At 35.9% G+C, this 16,507-nt stretch overlaps 2 protein-coding genes across 5 annotated transcripts in view; one reads left to right on the top strand and one right to left on the bottom strand.

Moving 5' to 3' along the window:
* Nucleotides 1–16,507, top strand: part of CENPP (centromere protein P) — a 163,343-nt gene that overhangs the window by 34,217 nt on the left and 112,619 nt on the right. The window lies entirely within an intron of this gene.
* On the bottom strand, nt 11,488–13,652 carry OMD (osteomodulin). The gene is made up of 2 exons (XM_026061158.1): nt 12,713–13,652; nt 11,488–11,807 (listed from the first exon to the last, which is right to left on the bottom strand). Exons 1-2 carry the CDS (start codon nt 13,650–13,652, stop codon nt 11,488–11,490), a joined length of 1,260 nt encoding a protein of 419 aa, XP_025916943.1.

The following is a 16,507-nucleotide window of genomic DNA, read 5'->3' as shown; positions in this document are numbered from 1 at the left end:
ATAATGGTGAGGATAAACAGTGGACCTATTAGATTGTATTTTCTTGTAAGTTCTATCTTGTTTAGAAACCCATTGCCATTTAGAGAACCATTTGCTCTCTAATTTTTTTTTTCCAGTTTATAATCACTTATCACTTTCTGAACTCATTAGGGTTTTATCAAAATGTTTTTAATTTGGTTCATATGCAAATTCAACAATGTCATAGTTAGAACTTACAGCATGCCGTAGGATAATGATTTTACTATGAGTATATAACTGAAATGAAAAGGTAAGAGAATCTTAATAATGGAAACTGGATTCTGAATCATATCCTTTGCTGTTCTGCTGGAACAATAACAAGTTGAAGTTTGAAATTCAGTTTTGTGATTAGCATATTAAGGTGTTTTCCACTGCAGCGCCTGGGAACTTTCAGTCAGAAGCACTGATTTTGATAGAAAAGATGGATTTGCTGAGGAAGGAAGAGGCAAAAACATGGCAGTGAATCAACCCCTTCTTACTATCTCTCACTGTTTCATGCATGTTTCAGGACTAATGGCAGCAGCTCTGCTTTCCACTTGCTCTTCTCCCAACTCCCTCTTCCAAATATCCAGATTAAGATTTCATCTTGCTCTGGCAAATCCAAGTTTTTCTTACACTTGAATGTAATCAAAGGGTAAATGTGCTAAGGTAAAAGTATTAAGTATTGGAATTCAAAGCATGATATAAATTGATTTTGAAGTGCTGAAGTCCTAGATGCCTTGACAGCTACATATATGAAATCTTCAGAATGGCTTATTCCCCCCCCCCTCCCCCCGGCACCCCAAAATATCTGACAGTTTTTAAAAGTAGGGGATGATTACTAGCTATATGAGCTTTTGAAAATCTAGGAAGCCTTTGTGCAAGAAAACTCTTACTTGCTTTGATCTGGAGAAGAGGGTCTGCAATGTTAGAAGACTTCCATAGTGGCTTTTGCAGAAAACATTTTCAAAAGTCAGTATTCAGCAGGGTCGTAAGACTTCAGTGGTATGCTTACCACAAAAACACTGCGTACGTACTCGCTGTTGTTATCCACGCACTTGTAAGAAACTCATGAACGCTTACATACAAGATTGATATGTTAGGTAAGTACTTTGTCATGAGGTCATCAAGGCTTGCCTTAGGCTGTAGTTTCACCATTACTTCAAACTGGCAGGGCCCAATAAAGTAGTAGTCCTGCCCCATATTCTATCTGCTCGTCATCCCTTGTGCCAGGAAAAAAGGGTATCAGTGAATCATTTCACATAAAATAATTTTATCTGAACATCCAGCAAGTGCTTTTATCAGCACAAGGATGGGAATGGCACAAGTGGCTGCAAGCAAGGAAAGATAATATTGCTTCTTTTAGCAACAGTGATGGTTTATTCTTGTTCAAAATGACTTGCAATTTCCTCAGTATCCAAAACGACTGATCATCTGAACCGAAAAATGTGGTTCGTATGCCTTGGCCATAGGGAAGCTAACAGGAAGTAGTCACCATGGCAAGCAGGGAATGCTTTTTAGACATTGTTAACACAAGTTTAATATGTAGGTATCTATTTCTTAGGTTCTAGTTATAAGGATCTATATATTCTAGAAGGTGGTTTCTTTTCTGAAAACCTAAATAAGTCCTGCTGTTAACTAATTGAGCTCCAGTTTTTGAAGAGGGCCTTGAGAAAGTATTTAAGGGATGCTTTCTGATTTGTCAGGTGCATCCCTTTTTTTTTCCTTCAAAGACCAATTTCCCCACAAAGCACTTGTATCTGAAGTGTTGTGCATTTAAAATGGCTATTTTACTAATAGCATTGAAACAAAATCCTGGCTTTAATGAGAATAATAGTAATTTCCATACAGTTTTATAAGGATATGAGATGTAGCTGAAGGCGTAAATGAAGTATAACCTGGTCTTAATTCTAGTAGAGGGAATTCAAGCCACTCTAACAAGGGACACTCACTCTCTGGATCTACTTTCTGAAAACATAAGGAACTTAAACTTAAGGAAACAAGAAATTTAAGGGAACAGTGTTGCATACAAAACTACAAAAAAGAAACAGTTTTCCTTAAAAACAAAATTGTGCAGGGTCATACTGTAAAAGTTACCGTGAGCAGTTCATATCCAGTGTATGCTGCCAGATAAAATGACATCAGTTTAAGTGAGAGGGCAGTTGTCTTCATTTTCCATGTGTTTCAGCCAAAATAAGTTCTCACAGTTGCTAGCATGTTAATTAGCTTTATACTGTGAGCATATTTAGTACCTTAATCCTTAATAGCGTAGTACAAAAGTGATAGAAGAAGCTTTTACGTGCTTGTTTTAGCATTGCTTTAAAATGCTGGTTTTAACATGAAACTGAGGCCTGGATGACGAGAGTTGTCTATGTGAGGCAGTAACTTGCAGGCGCTGTACAACTGCGTGACCTAAGCAGGACGTTACCAGAGGGGGCAGCCTTGCCTTGCAGCGGGGTTTTTGGTTGTAACTTGCTTTTCCAGGGTGCCTGCGGGAATTCCGTGGGAGCTGCGACTGGCATTCTCTGTATTCAGGAGTGGGACTCAGGATTGTGTGATGGGAGGCAGAAGACTAGGAAGAGGGAAGAAAAACAAAAAGGGTCTTGTCTTTGGGGTATGTAGGTTAATACAGATGACTACGAGAGAGCAGTAGGGAGAGTGCCATAAGGTCACTGTCAAAATCCTCCTTCTGAAATCAAACTAAAGCTGAGGGGTTGGTTTGTTTGTTTGTTTTTAATACTCAGGGTGGTTCTATATTTAGGCAAACAAGGTGTATTTTTGCAGCTGCTTAAAGACTTTGGCTTTCATCTTGTATCATAGTCTCCAAAGGACAATATTGGCATGTTCTGTAGTTTCTGTTTTTCTGTTGGCTTTTTAAGTGTTCTCAGAAGAAAGAAGTATGGATTATTGCTTAGCTTCCTCATGCCTGATGGACATCAGGAATCACTTATCCAGAATGTTCAGAAATCAGTGTCTTCAGTAAAAATGTGCCTGGGACAGAAACAGGTGGGGACAAATTATGAAAGCTTTAAGGACTTCTGGGGGTATGCACAACCAAGCACAATGCTTTGTATGTGACTTTTGTTAACTTCCTACGTGGAACAAAGCCAGTAAATGTTCCTTAGCCTGTCTCTTATATGAAGTGTGGTAAACACTTCACAATGTTGACCAGCCGCTCTGGATTGGTATTATTAAAAAAAAAAAAAAAAAAAAAAAAAAGTTTTTAGAGAGTAACAGGTAGTTACTTAATCAGATTGAAGACATGTATGAAATAATCTGCAGAGAGTGAAACATGAATTTACTATCATGGAAAACAAAGGCATAAAGTGATATTAAAATTGAACTCAATGCTTGTTTTTTATTTTGTTTTCTTCCTAAAATAAATAACTTCAATATTCTGACTTGTTCTCCATTTTCTTCTTCTAAAATGCAGCTCTTTTCTGCTTAACCATTTATGCAGTCTGATTAATTGAGCCTTTTTATTTATTTTTGTCTCTCCAATGGTACAGCAATGTGCTTTGACTGCTGCATATGTGTGGTATGAATTTCTCTGCAGCTCCTACATCCTCTCTGCCCTTTGCTGAAGTCCTGATAGAGGAGTGTAAAATTAGTTGTAAAGCAGTTTAATGTTCATGCTGAGGCTGCATTCATCGTGGGAAGAAGTAGTCAGAGAACCAAAAAGGGAGGAAGCAGCCTCCTGGGTTTGTTCTTGAGTAATGCACAGAAATTAGATTAAAGCTGTAACTCCAGAAGAGCCATTGTGCAATATGAACCAAAGTATATGCCAATTCAGCATCTGGGGCGTGTGTATGTGGTTATTAAGTGTAAAGTAGATGCTTATCATGTCTTAATAAGAAAACTTAGAACATTCCAAAAAATTCAGAATGACCAAAGAAATATTGGAGATAAAGTAGAATTTGTGTGTGAATACCTGTGGTATTTTTATGAAAAGTTGCAACTATTTCCAAGGTTCAGTGAATTGGTTTAGTTTTAGGTCATTGTTAGGGCCACCAGCTGCAAAATAGAAACATCTGAAAAATGACCTAAAGATTGTATGAGCATCTTTTCATGTGTTTCCAATTTATAATCGAAATTTGTTAAAGCTGAAGACATTACCTTTATTTGTTGTGTTTCTGTAAAAGAAACAGACTGTGAATGTTATGAATGGATTAAGTTGTTATGATATGAATGGATAAAGCACATGCACAATCATTATCAGTAATCAAATTATTGTCAACAGATACAAATGATAACTGGAGTGAAAGTACTGTTTGCTGGTTGCCCAAACCCCTATACTGAAGATGCATTCTGCTGAGGTTTAGCTATTTATCTATCATCAGCTATGTACCGAATCAAAAGCCAGTCTGTGTCCATTTATTAAAATTTGCTTAGAATTCTTTCCTGAATTGACATCACTTATTTATAAAAATATCATCAGATGTTGAGAGCCATTACTGTGTCTACAGGGACACTAGCTGCAAGGCTCCACAACTCATTGGCCTTATACATACTGTACTTTTATGTTCCTGTCATGATGCTTCTTACATTATTTTTAGCATCTACTTCACTCTCTGTCTTTATGGTTAACTTTCATATTTGTCTATTTTTTCCTTGTGTTGTGCTTTATAATAGGGTAAGGTTCATTTATTTTGTTCTGTGGATGATGAATTTGTATCTTGGATTATGAGATTAAGTTATTATTTATTTTCCTTCTAAATTTATTAGGTTGTTAGAAGTGCAGATTTTGGACAAAATTTTTAAAAATATATGATAAGTGTAGAGTTCATAACTTACCAAATCATGCGTATGCTATTGTTTATAGCTGAAAAGTTCATACTCTTATAGTAGTAATGGAAAACAATTGTTAAATACTTAGAATCTCTTCTGGGGTATATTTTTTTTCTATTAAAATACTATGTTCTCCTTTCATGTTTTTCAGATAGGAAATTCCTATGTTTATTGCTTGCAATGATCAGGTTAGGAAACAACGAAGGAAATTGATTCATATTAGAACAATGGAATGTAAATATTTCAAAAGAAGTCAGAAAACTTGAAATATAAAACATCTGTTGACTATAAAGGAGTTTCTTGCCTAATCCATGTAACTTTTATCAAAATACATAAGTAAAAATCAGAAAAACTAAGCCTTAAAGTATTAAAAAAGAACAACCAACAAAAAAAATGCAAAATAAGTTGCCAGTGATTTGAGGCTAAAGGAAGACATGGAGACAGTTGGGATAAACTTTTGTTATTTCTCTCCTTTATTTTGATTTTTACGGTAGTCTCTTGTGGTATAGGTTTGGGAGGTGGGGGGAAATCTGAGTTTGTCGGTTTTGTTTTTAATTTTGAGAGCCTTATTTTTGTGAACTAAGTTGAGTCACAATTGAAGTTTTCCCAGAAATCTGTGAGGTATTTCCCCTCTATAGGTTTACATAGGTATCAGTGTTCTACAGCACTCTAGTAAAACCTTAATAATATGAATAACAGTGGTGATATTTAGCTTAGAGTTCAGGAAGGTCCCATCCTCATTTACTGAGGCAAGACTTGGAAAGCACAGTTCAGGATAATTTGACGAAAGCTGAATGTAGATCTCTGTTTCTCAGTTGCTGTGTTCTGGTTATGTTTCTGCTGGTGTTTTAATTAGGATCAGGAGTGCATTTTCGAAGTGAATCTGTTGATAAGCCCCCACTTACTGCACTGTGCTTCACATCACACAGCGCTTTGAAGCATATGGGCTTGTTTGTTTTTGGCTGTAACGAAACCAATGTACTCCAGGGGTTTACCTGATGTGCTGGCAGCTGCTAGTGGATTTCAGTTCACAGGGCAAGACTAGGCTGAAGTAAACCTCCTTTCCCTCCAAAATCAGAGAGAGTGGATATCCTGGCCTCACCACAACTGTTTTGCTCCACTGATTCACTTCTAGTGCCCCACCTTAATTGCTGATGCAGACACAGTGCTGTCAGCCAGATCAGGTTTTGTTTCAGTATTTACTCTCCGCTGTAAATAAACTCATTAAACTATTTGCTGCTTGCTGGGTTTAATTGTTCCTGATTAAAATAAGTAGCATTTTGATGCAGGTTTAGTTTTTTGGTTTGTGAATCTATTCCATACTTAAAAGGACCATAGAATACTCTGAAAATAAATACTAGAGCAAACACCAAGCAAATATGTTTTGATACCAGAATCTATATGGTTATATAGTCATATAAATTGGCTTATACAGAGCTCCACACTAACATGCCTGGGCTGCTTCATGTGCCTGAATTAGTGTAGGTTTCTGTCTGGTACGGAACACTGCAATATGGAGCATTGTAGACATGCTATTTCCTAATTTAATGTATAAGAGTATGTCTTTGTATACAAACATAGCTGATAGTGCTTGAAAAAAAGTTTAAAACTCATGTTTCAAGACAATAAGCATACACTAATAGGGAGAAGCAATGCCAGCTTGTTACTACAGTCAAGGATAGTGAGAATGTAAGAATGGACATGCAGTTCAAAGCAAAGAATCACGTGCAATATCGTGTCTCCAACAATGGTCAAAAGCAAGTGCTTTGGGAAGATGAGAATAGGACAAGCATGCATGGTAACTCCTCATCTCCCTTCTCCAAATATTCTTCCAATCTGTAGCTATTTTCAGCTCTGCACTTCTTGCACTACTGTGATTTGTCTAGTCAACAACCTGAAATGAATCTCTTCTAAGAACTGCAATTACTTATGCATTCTTCCCTTGAACCCATGTGTAAAATTGCTGCAGCAGCTACTCAGGCAAGCAGTTTCAAGGGCTTACTACACATTGATTGAAAAATCACCTCTGGTTTGTACCTTTCCCATTTTAGTTTCATTTGATGACTCTTTGTTCTTGCACTGGAGAAGACAGTGAGCAGTTGATCCCAACCCACACTGTCTATGCAACTCAAAATTTTGTAGACTTCCACTCTATCTCCCCTTTGCCATTTCTTTCCTGAACTGATGAGTTCTAGCCTACTCGATGTTGCTAATTTAAAAGCCATTCCTTATCTTTGGTGCCCATATTACCTTTCTCTGATCCTTTTCTTATTGTGACATATGTAGAAATTACAGGTATCTGAAGGGATCAGAGGTGCATAGTGTTTAATGTCTGCGTGAACCATATATTTGTAGTGATCTCTCTTGTTTTCCATTCTTTTCAAGTTATTTTCTACATTTATGTTTCTTTTCTGACTGTTACTGGGTGTCAGAGTCCAATATGCTCTGACCAGGTTCTTTTAGATATTCCATGCATAGAGGGTGTAAGCTTTAATACCAAATTTACTTAATTGAAAATATTTGATGTCGCACAGGATTTTCATTTAGCAGAGTGATTCAGCAATATACAGAAATCACAGTACAAGTGTAAGTTACACTTAGCAGAATATAGCACTTGCAATATACAGCTGTATCACAGTACAAATGCAGTTGTCATTACCAGTCTCTAACATGCTCACTGTCATGACGCTGGGCATCCCTAGTCACTGGGAATGAAAACATGGGTTGAGACCAGGTCAAGCTCGCTGCTCTCTTCAAAATTCTTTTTTCAGTTGTTCAGCTTTTATACTCTGTGATGGGCTGAACCACATACACATTTTCCCTTATGCTAACTCAGGGGAACATGCACACTCTTTTGATTAACTCAGGGGAAAACATTTACACAACTAATTGATCCACTCAACTGATATAGTTTATCTGGAACAAAGTCCACCCTCTGGTCCCCTTTGTGTTGAGATAAATTCAGCTTTTTTTTTGCAGCAGCAGCAGCTGTGGTCAGTCACCCCCTACGTTCTTTCCTGAGCTTCATGGGCACATGGCCCTTGTAGTCTCCTCTGAGCCTTCTCCTGTTGTAGGGCAGCACTGGTCACTCACACTGGGTATTAAGCCAGTGTTTTCCTGAGACTATCTCATATAACTCCTGAATCTTGCTGCTGAGTGATGGTGATCATGATTTATTAGTTTTCAGGGGAAGCTAGATTTTTTTTTTTCCCATGACTATCACTTTTGATTTATCCATGCTGAATTTCATTTGCTATTTTATGATCCTGCAACTGGTTTTGTGAGGTTCTTTTGCACTTGGTCATTCTACATTGGCCTTTAGCAATCTTTGTTGTCACCTGACTGCTTAGCCCAGTTTCTTTATCATTGGCAAATGTATTAGACGGAATAAATCCCAGAACATGCCCTTTGCAAAACTCCCACCCGTGGGCTTCCTCCTGTGCAAGAACTGCCTGTTTGCTTGTGGGTTTTTTGTTGTTTTTTTTGTTTGTTAGTTTTTGTCCACGCCCTTGCCTCCTGCTCTGTGGCTGCTTAGTTTCCTTAATTCAGCTATTCAGAAATTCCTGTAGACTATGGACCAGGATCTCCCTCTTCCACATCCTTGATGATTCTTTCAAAGAGCTTCAAGAGGTTTGACAGTTAGGACTTTCTTTTGCAGAAGCCATGTTCTGTCTTCCAAAGTAAATTGTAATTATCTAGGTATCAGTTAATTCTGTATTTTGTCCTAACTTCTCACTTCTCTGGTACAGACAGAAAACTAGCAAGTCTTTAGTTCCCTGACCATGCTGAAATCTTTCTTTAAAGAATAACATTGCATTTGCCACGAATGAGATAATTCATTTTTCATTCAATTAATATTATGATGGTTCTTCCAGTATTAAAATTTTCATATTCCATGTGAATGAGTTTAATGTAATAATTACTGGAAACTTTTGAGCTTTATTATCACAGTTAGAGTTAAACTTTATTAAGAAATAATGAGTTGCTACACAGTCAGTATCTTTAATGTTACCTTTAAATTAAAGCTGAACTTTGTTTCGTCTATGATTGTTTTTAAAGAACAGAAAGCTTGTGATAAGAAATATATATATGTAATACGTGTACTATGTTTGAATAGTGTTCTTTTTAAAGGTAAGCAAGGTTTTCAAAAAAGCCTGTCTTAATTTAGATTTGCATTTTGTGCACTATTCACCCCTACTTAAAATCTGAAATAGATAAATGTTCCCTAAGATTAATATACTCTGTGTTCATATTAATAAAGCTATAGAATTATAGGTATGTATATTTAAATTCATGTGTATATAATGTGCATGTATATAATGAGTATTTAAATAAGGTGATGAATACACACATATATTCCTCCTTCTTGAAGCCAAAGGCCTACCTGAGCTTGATAAATGTTAATGAACTTTTTTTTTATTTGGAAAAAGGGAAAGATAAATTCTGCAGACCTGTAAATTTCTTAATGCTATTAAATATTTTGTGATAAATATTAATCTGTTTGTGAAATACAGAAGAAAAAGGAGAAGGGGAGAAAGAATAGACTTCTCAAATTAGTTGATAGAAGACATACAACTTAATCATGATACAATGAATTTTGTATCAATAAATTTTTGCAAGTAGGTGTTCTTAAACACTGGCAAATGTTTGTTATATTGATGGCCTTAAGAGGAATTTCTCTCCATTAAAAAAGACCAAAATTTTTGATAAAGTAGATTCCATTTGCTGATATTTTAACTGTTGCATCAGAAACCAAAATATACTGGTGATTTCAAAACATAACTGATATTATAAAAAAAAGACTGAAGCTCTTTAGAAATTCTAATAAAAATTTTCTTGCATAATTTTACATAGTATTTTTAATTTTCCTAAATATAAAGTATAATATAAAATTAGCAGCATGATATATGTGGCTGTATTTCTTGCACTCATTTGTTTTTCCTGTGAAAATGGTGATATTTCCACAATGCTAAAAAGGTTTATCAGGAAATTAAGTGTTGAAAAATACTGAATTTAAATAAAGGGGGCAAAGTGCCCTAAAATATTCTCTTACCCTATATTTATTTGATTCTGTTTATAGGCATAAGATATAATAATAAAAAGCTTTCTGTAGCTCAAATATTATATTTCACTTTTTTTTTTAGGTTGTTTAAAGCAATTTGTGTTCTGCTTTGAAACAGAATGAAGTAGTTAATTGGTATTATCTGTGCAGGAGGATAGTCTAAATTAATTATTAAAAAAAATGGATTGCTACTTTCTGTGTCTGTTCTACTTGATGAACAATTGTAACAAAAACTGTTAAGTTTTTAATGCCTCTAAAACAATATCAACTAATGTATATGTAAAATGCTAATATTAGTGGTGTAGAGTTGTATTAATGCACATCCTTTTCCCTAGATCCTAAAACCTTTGATAAAAGGTGGTTCATTGTCTACATTACTAATAAACTAATATCTCCTTTTGTGAAAAAGGGTTGTGGTAGTTGTCATACAAGCTGAGAAGTAAAAATTTATTATAATACACATTTGCAGGACTCTGCAAACAGAATCTGAAAAAGATTTGAAACTCAAAGTTTGCTTTTTCTGTCTAATTAGAAATTGAAGCAGAAGTATCTACATTTCTGGAAGATGTGGAGGAATGTTCGGAAGTATTTTTGTGATCTTACTCTTATACTTTTCGTTAGCTGTTTGTTTCCTGCTGCTGTCAGTAGTAGGATACCCAGCTGGACAGGCTCTTGCTGTTATCCACATGTTTTTATGGAGCATGACATTGGTCTGTATAATTCTCATTTTGCAAGTTGGATCACTTTAGAACATAATAGCTTTTTCATATCATTTTTTTTCCTGTTGCACTGTGAATGGAAGCTTTTACTTAGTACATAATTTATACACAGCGAAAGTTAGCTGTCTCAGTACTGAAGGATCAAAAATTCAAATATTGCACTAAAACCATGTTTTACTAAAACATACTGTATGCTTCTCTTTGAATTTATATGATAAAGATGCCAAATGAAAAGTCAGTCCAGCTTTAGTATGAAGTTCTTAAACATTTTTTTCCTCAGATAAAGGTGGTCTTTGCATATATTTACATGATTAGTTAAGATAGTTTTTTGAATGTTTTATCTCAGCACAAAATTGGTGCAGTCTGGCTTCACTGCAGTTTGAAATACTAACTGGAATGCCAAGGTAATTGTTAGTGCAATAAAATTTTAGGTATCCTAAACTATTAATTATTTGCTATACGGACTATGGTGTGATCTTGGGATGTGATTTAAATTACCAGTTACCACTGTGAGCTTATTCATACTATTTATATTGCTCATAACTTTGTTATGTCTTCAAAACAGCTGGAGCACAAGCAAACAAATCTATGCTAGCTTTTATCTAGTTAGTAGGGATAGCGATTGTGGTAAGACATGATATCACATTCTTTTTTATAAGCTACCAACCCAGAAATGAGTCCATCATCAACTCAGGTTATATACTCAGGCTGCTCTCTATTGCTGACATGAGTGCTCTGTCTCTGCTGCTAGTATTATATTTCTAACTACATCAGTAATGGCTTATTTACCTACACTAAAATCCTACCTCCACTTGACAGATATATCTTAAATATCCCAAACTAGCCAACTGTTCTAAAATGGATATTAATACCCCACAACGAAGGAAGGGTTTCCATATACGCTCATTACCCATGATTACTTCATTGAAAGTAAGCGTGAAAGTAATTGTCTTCAGTTTCGTGATCTTCTTCAGTTTCACGATCATTTGTTTCATGATCATCTTCTGTTTCATCATATTCTTCTGGAGTTAAAAATCGGCGGAACACTGGTACTCTTAGCTGTGTTGACTTGTTAACATTACCGTTCTGTTCACCATAATAAATGGTTCGTATGTGAGGGAAGCAAAAGAATGCATATGTGCTTATTGGAACTGTAAGCTTATTTTGGTCCACTCGTATATAAGTTAATTGATTGGTGTTCATTGGATCAATAGATGGACACATCAAAGTAATATTTATGACTGTAAGAGAGAGAAAAATACTAATTAAAATACAGAAAATAAAGTTATATTTAAGAACTGTTGCAAAATTACAATTTATTTTTTGAAATTTACCACAGAAAATACTTTTGTGGTTCACAATATTAATATTATCCTTGCCTTTGTTTTAAAGCAATTTCATAAATATCAGTGATAATTTTTTTTTTAGATTTTTGAGGTTTAAGGTTGCAAGATAAAAGAAATGACTACCACTACAATTTGTAGCAACTCTTTTATGTGAATGGAATTTTTTCATAACTCCTTATCTCTGGATTTTTTTTATCAATTGTCTCATCAGAAGCAAGTTTTTAAAAGGTTTTAGCTTGTTATGTGAAAAGAATGGTGCTGACTCTTAAAAAAAAATCTTCTCGGAAATTATGAGAAAGGTGCAAAAGTACAAATCTCAAGTTTTCCTATTGTTTGGTCTCAACTAGCTAAGGATATATGTTTACACTGCATCTTGAAGAAGATGGGAAGGTATTCTTCCTGCATTGGATCAAACGCTACATAGCTGCACTTACTCCTGAGAAGTACGTTGTGTATGAGCTCTGGTTCAGTGCCATGGTAATTGGTTAGCTCAGAGCACAGATAGCTCAGATTACCTCTTGAACCATGTGCAAATTTGGACCTCTGCCGGATTCTACACTCAGTTTATACATGACCTAACTGAGAAGCTGTATGGTGGCAAGTGCTGGAAACCAAGAACACAGATGTTTCCAATACTTTTTGATTTAGGTTAAAAGTTCTTAAATCAGGATGGTAGGGAAAATATGCCCTAGCCGCCTCTCCCTGCTCTTCTCCCCCCCCCCCCCCCCCCAAAAAAAAAGAAACCCCAGCCCCCGAACCCGCCGTGTTTTACTTTCATAGATTTACAGCCAACAACATACTTTCAATGTCATTGTCTTCAATATACAAATGCTGCAAACTTCGTGGAATATAGAATACTTGTTTCAATTTGTTGTGTCCGAGATTAAGTTCTAAAAGGTTAGACAGCTTGAAGGCGTTGTGTGGAATGTTCTGCAGGCTGTTGTGTGACATTCTTAGAGCAATGATCTTTGGCAGTCTGCTGAAATAGTTTTCTGGAATATAAGAAATAGAATTATTTTCAAGAGAGAGGTACATAAGTGATGGTGGTAGATCAGGAGGCATGGTCTGTAACCTGTTGTTGCATAAGTTGATCTGCATTAAATTTTTCAGGATTGAAAAAGGCCTTTCTTTGAGTGCTGAGTCATCAAGAAGGTTATTGCAGAGATCAAGCATGGTTATGTTAGGTAATCCTTCCAGTGCGTCCCCAGGTAACCGAGAAATCTTATTGAAGCCGAGGAGGAGTCGCTCTAGAGAGCTGGGGAGTGGGAATGGAAATTCTTCTAATTCATTATGCTGTAAATGAAGCTGCACTAAGTTTGAAAGTTTGGCAAAAACACCATGGTCAATCATGTGAAATTTAATTTTGTTGTAGCTCAGGTTAATTTCTCTTAAGATGGTGACATTAGTAAATGGTCCTGCAAGCACAGCTTCAATATCGTTGTTTTGCAGATAGAGTTGTTGGATGTGAATAGGGATATTTGGTATCGTTGTAAGTTTACGATGATCACAGTACATTGATAATGGAAAAGCTGGTGGGCAAAAGCATTCTCTGGCACACTGGACTGGAATAGGAAAATGGGGAGCTTCATCTTGTGTACTTGGATGAAAATTAAAATAATACGGATGTTCATGATCTGGCTCTTCATCGTATTCATCCCCAAAATCGTAGTCTTCATGCTGACAAATGACCATAGCAGCCCAGAGCAGGTGAATGATTGATAGCTGACTCAGAATCCCCATACTCAAGTTTGTATGTTGTACCCTATCGATGAGAAGAAAAAATAAGTTTATCAACTAATCATAAAGTAAAACATATTTAAGTTTCAGTTTTAAGAAAAAGCAATATAAATAAAATAATTTGAATAACCAGAACAATGTAGTTTTCTGGCAACACTGGTAATTACATAATAAGCAAAAAAAAAATTTTTTTTTAATTTTTATCCTGCAAGAAACCAGCTATAAACAAATGCGTGGCTTTGAAATAAGCAGGAGTTTTCTTGCTTGACTTCAGTCAAGGAAGAGCTTTCTACCTGTGCTGTGTCTATTACTGAAGGGCACCACAGCAGTTGGGAGAAGTAGCATAAAAAATCCCAGTCTGCTTTCCTTTCTCTCTTTAATGAGTTTCAGAGAAGTGGCAAAAGGACTTTATATATGAAGTGCCGCAGTCTGGGATTTGTATTAGACACTTAGGTGTTGCATTCTTTCTAGTGTAATGGGAGACATTAGCTAAGCCTGACAAGTCAGTTTCTAATGGATGCAGATCGAATTTCTAGGGAACATTTCTTCCTCAGACTGTTGGAAACATTGTCATTGCAGTCTGGATTTCTATGCCTGTACCTGGCGGTAATTATTACTCTTTACATTGAGATTGACTTTTTTAAGCTGTATAATTCATTAGTATTAATAGATAAGATAATTTAAATGGACTTTAGCTAGCTTTTGATATTTCTAAAGGAAAATCTCATTCCTCATAATTTGAGAGATACTCAAAGATGGTAGGAGATGAGAATGAAACAAATATTTCTTTGTCTTTCTGTGCAATTCATGTTATAGGAGGAAAAGGCAGATGTCCAAGGTTCAAATGCGTGTAGCCTTGTTCAACTCTTTTAAGGTGAGGGTTTTTTCCTTGGAAAATACATTAGTTCTTCTCACTTGTGAACTGGCACAGAACAAAATTATGAATGGTCAATATCACAGAATCATAGAAGTGTTCTTTGGAAAGGACTTTTGAAGGCTGTGTAGTCCAGCCTCCTTCTCGAAGTGTGACCATCTCCAGCAGTAGCTCAGGTCAGCCTAGGCTTTGTCTGGGTGAGCCCTGAAAAACTCCAAGGGTGGATCTCCCTGGATTACCCGAGTTAGTGTTGCACTACCCTCTGGGTGAAGAAGTTTGCTAGAGTTACTGAGTATCCCAAGCCATGACTTGTGGCTGCTTTCCTTGTTATAAATGGAAAATTATTTTTGTTAAAAATAAAACAAATTCTAAACTATGGTGAGGTAATTGCAGAAAAAAGTTAGTGCAGTATTGCTTCTGCAGATACAACAGTGAAATAGATTACTTTGAAATACTTGATGTAAAATCGACAAAAACTGATATGGCGTTGGGGATTGTATGTTCTGTGGCATTTTGTGTTGTGTTTTCAACACGTAGCTGACTTAATACAATGCATTAATGATGATAAAAACTATTTTTTTTCTGTTCCTGTCATTGTATTTGATTTCAACCATTGTATACTGCACGTGGTGTAAAATCTTCACTGAAGAACAAATTTTCTTTATAGTCTTCCTGTTCCTCTGTAATCATGTTCTTTACAGACATGAACTAATTTACTTTCATAATACCCTTCTGAGGTGAAATAGTAATATTATGAAAGTCAGAATTATTGACAACTAATTCTGCATGTCAAATTTCAGATGCTCGAAGACTAACATTTTAAAGCACTTTATACAATCAGAGAAATACTATTAAGTCAAACAACTTAGATAACATCTTACATTTTGACTCGCCTAAGTTGTTATCTAACACTGCTGGTCAAAGCACATAAATTACTGAAAATTTTGTTGAGACTTTGCTCAGCATAGTGTGGGAACCCTGAGGCAGAAGTAAGCAGATAAGTTGTTGGTTTTGTTTGATTTAGTAGTGACATTCAAGTTCCTTAGTTAGGGACTCTGCTCCTTGTTTTCTTGCAGTTCTTCAATATTTTCTACCAAACACATTCAAACAGTAAGAAAGGAGAAAAGAGTTTTACAAACACGGATTTCTTGTGCTTCATACTGCTGATAGATTCCCAATGCATGATGTATTCTATGGATTGAATAAGAGCGAGAAAATCCTAAAAAAGTAGAAACAAAATCCTAGAATTAAATAAATCATCACAATGTGTCTGCAAAAGTGGCTGGGTAAAATCAGCTATGGTATTGTCTAACTCAAATTTCTGACTTTGCGTCATTTGTATTTGAATGCTCCTTTAATGAATATTTATAGCTGATAAGAAATTTAAAAGCAAGTCAGGATGGAATCAGTTGTTTGTAACCACACTGTAGGTCTTCAGCAAAGCCAGGCTTTTCATATCCCAACAGTATCTTCAGGCATCTGAGCTAATATAAGTAAATAACAGCAGAAACATATCTATGCAGAGTGCAGCCTTCCACTGCAAGCACTGTATAAACACACTGTGCTGATAAACTTTGCTGGGTTGAGAAGCAATCCTGTGTTTCAGGAGGAATGAACTGCTTTCCATAATTCTGGCAGTGTGTATCAGGAGAATGCCTTATTAGCCTATTTCTAACTCCTACTCAGGCCTGCTGGCGTTTGCGTGTATAAATCCTGTCTCTATTGTGACTTGATTCTGTTTTCTTGAACAGGTCCCAAAACAATCTGTCCCCATGCCTATTTCATGTTTTTGATTTCCTTTTCCTGTTACTTTTTCCCTCCTTGTTCCTGGCTCCTATCCAGAACTTAAGCTTCACCTTCTAGTTCTATTTTCTCTGCATTTCTTCTGTTTCTTCCTTCTGACCAGCACAGGTGTCAAGCCAGTTCTTTTTCCATACTGCTTTGGGTCTTAATAGGTATCAGAATATTTCTGATTAATAATTGC

The sequence above is a fragment of the Apteryx rowi genome, unplaced genomic scaffold (assembly GCF_003343035.1).
Source record: "Apteryx rowi isolate R43461 unplaced genomic scaffold, aptRow1 scaffold_177, whole genome shotgun sequence".
NCBI classification, from domain to species: domain Eukaryota; kingdom Metazoa; phylum Chordata; class Aves; order Apterygiformes; family Apterygidae; genus Apteryx; species Apteryx rowi.
Note: the sequence above shows the minus strand (reverse complement) of the source record. Positions and strands in the feature narration are given on the sequence as shown.

What these genes read in the sequence shown, in the direction of transcription:
- OMD (XM_026061158.1), bottom strand. Translation starts at nt 13,652, where the DNA reads ATGGGGATTCTGAGTCAGCTATCAATCATTCACCTGCTCTGGGCTGCT. An exon ending in TGAAGACAATGACATTGAAA is followed by an intron (nt 11,808 to 12,712) that starts GTATGTTGTTGG and finishes TCTCTCTTACAG; the next exon opens with TCATAAATATTACTTTGATG.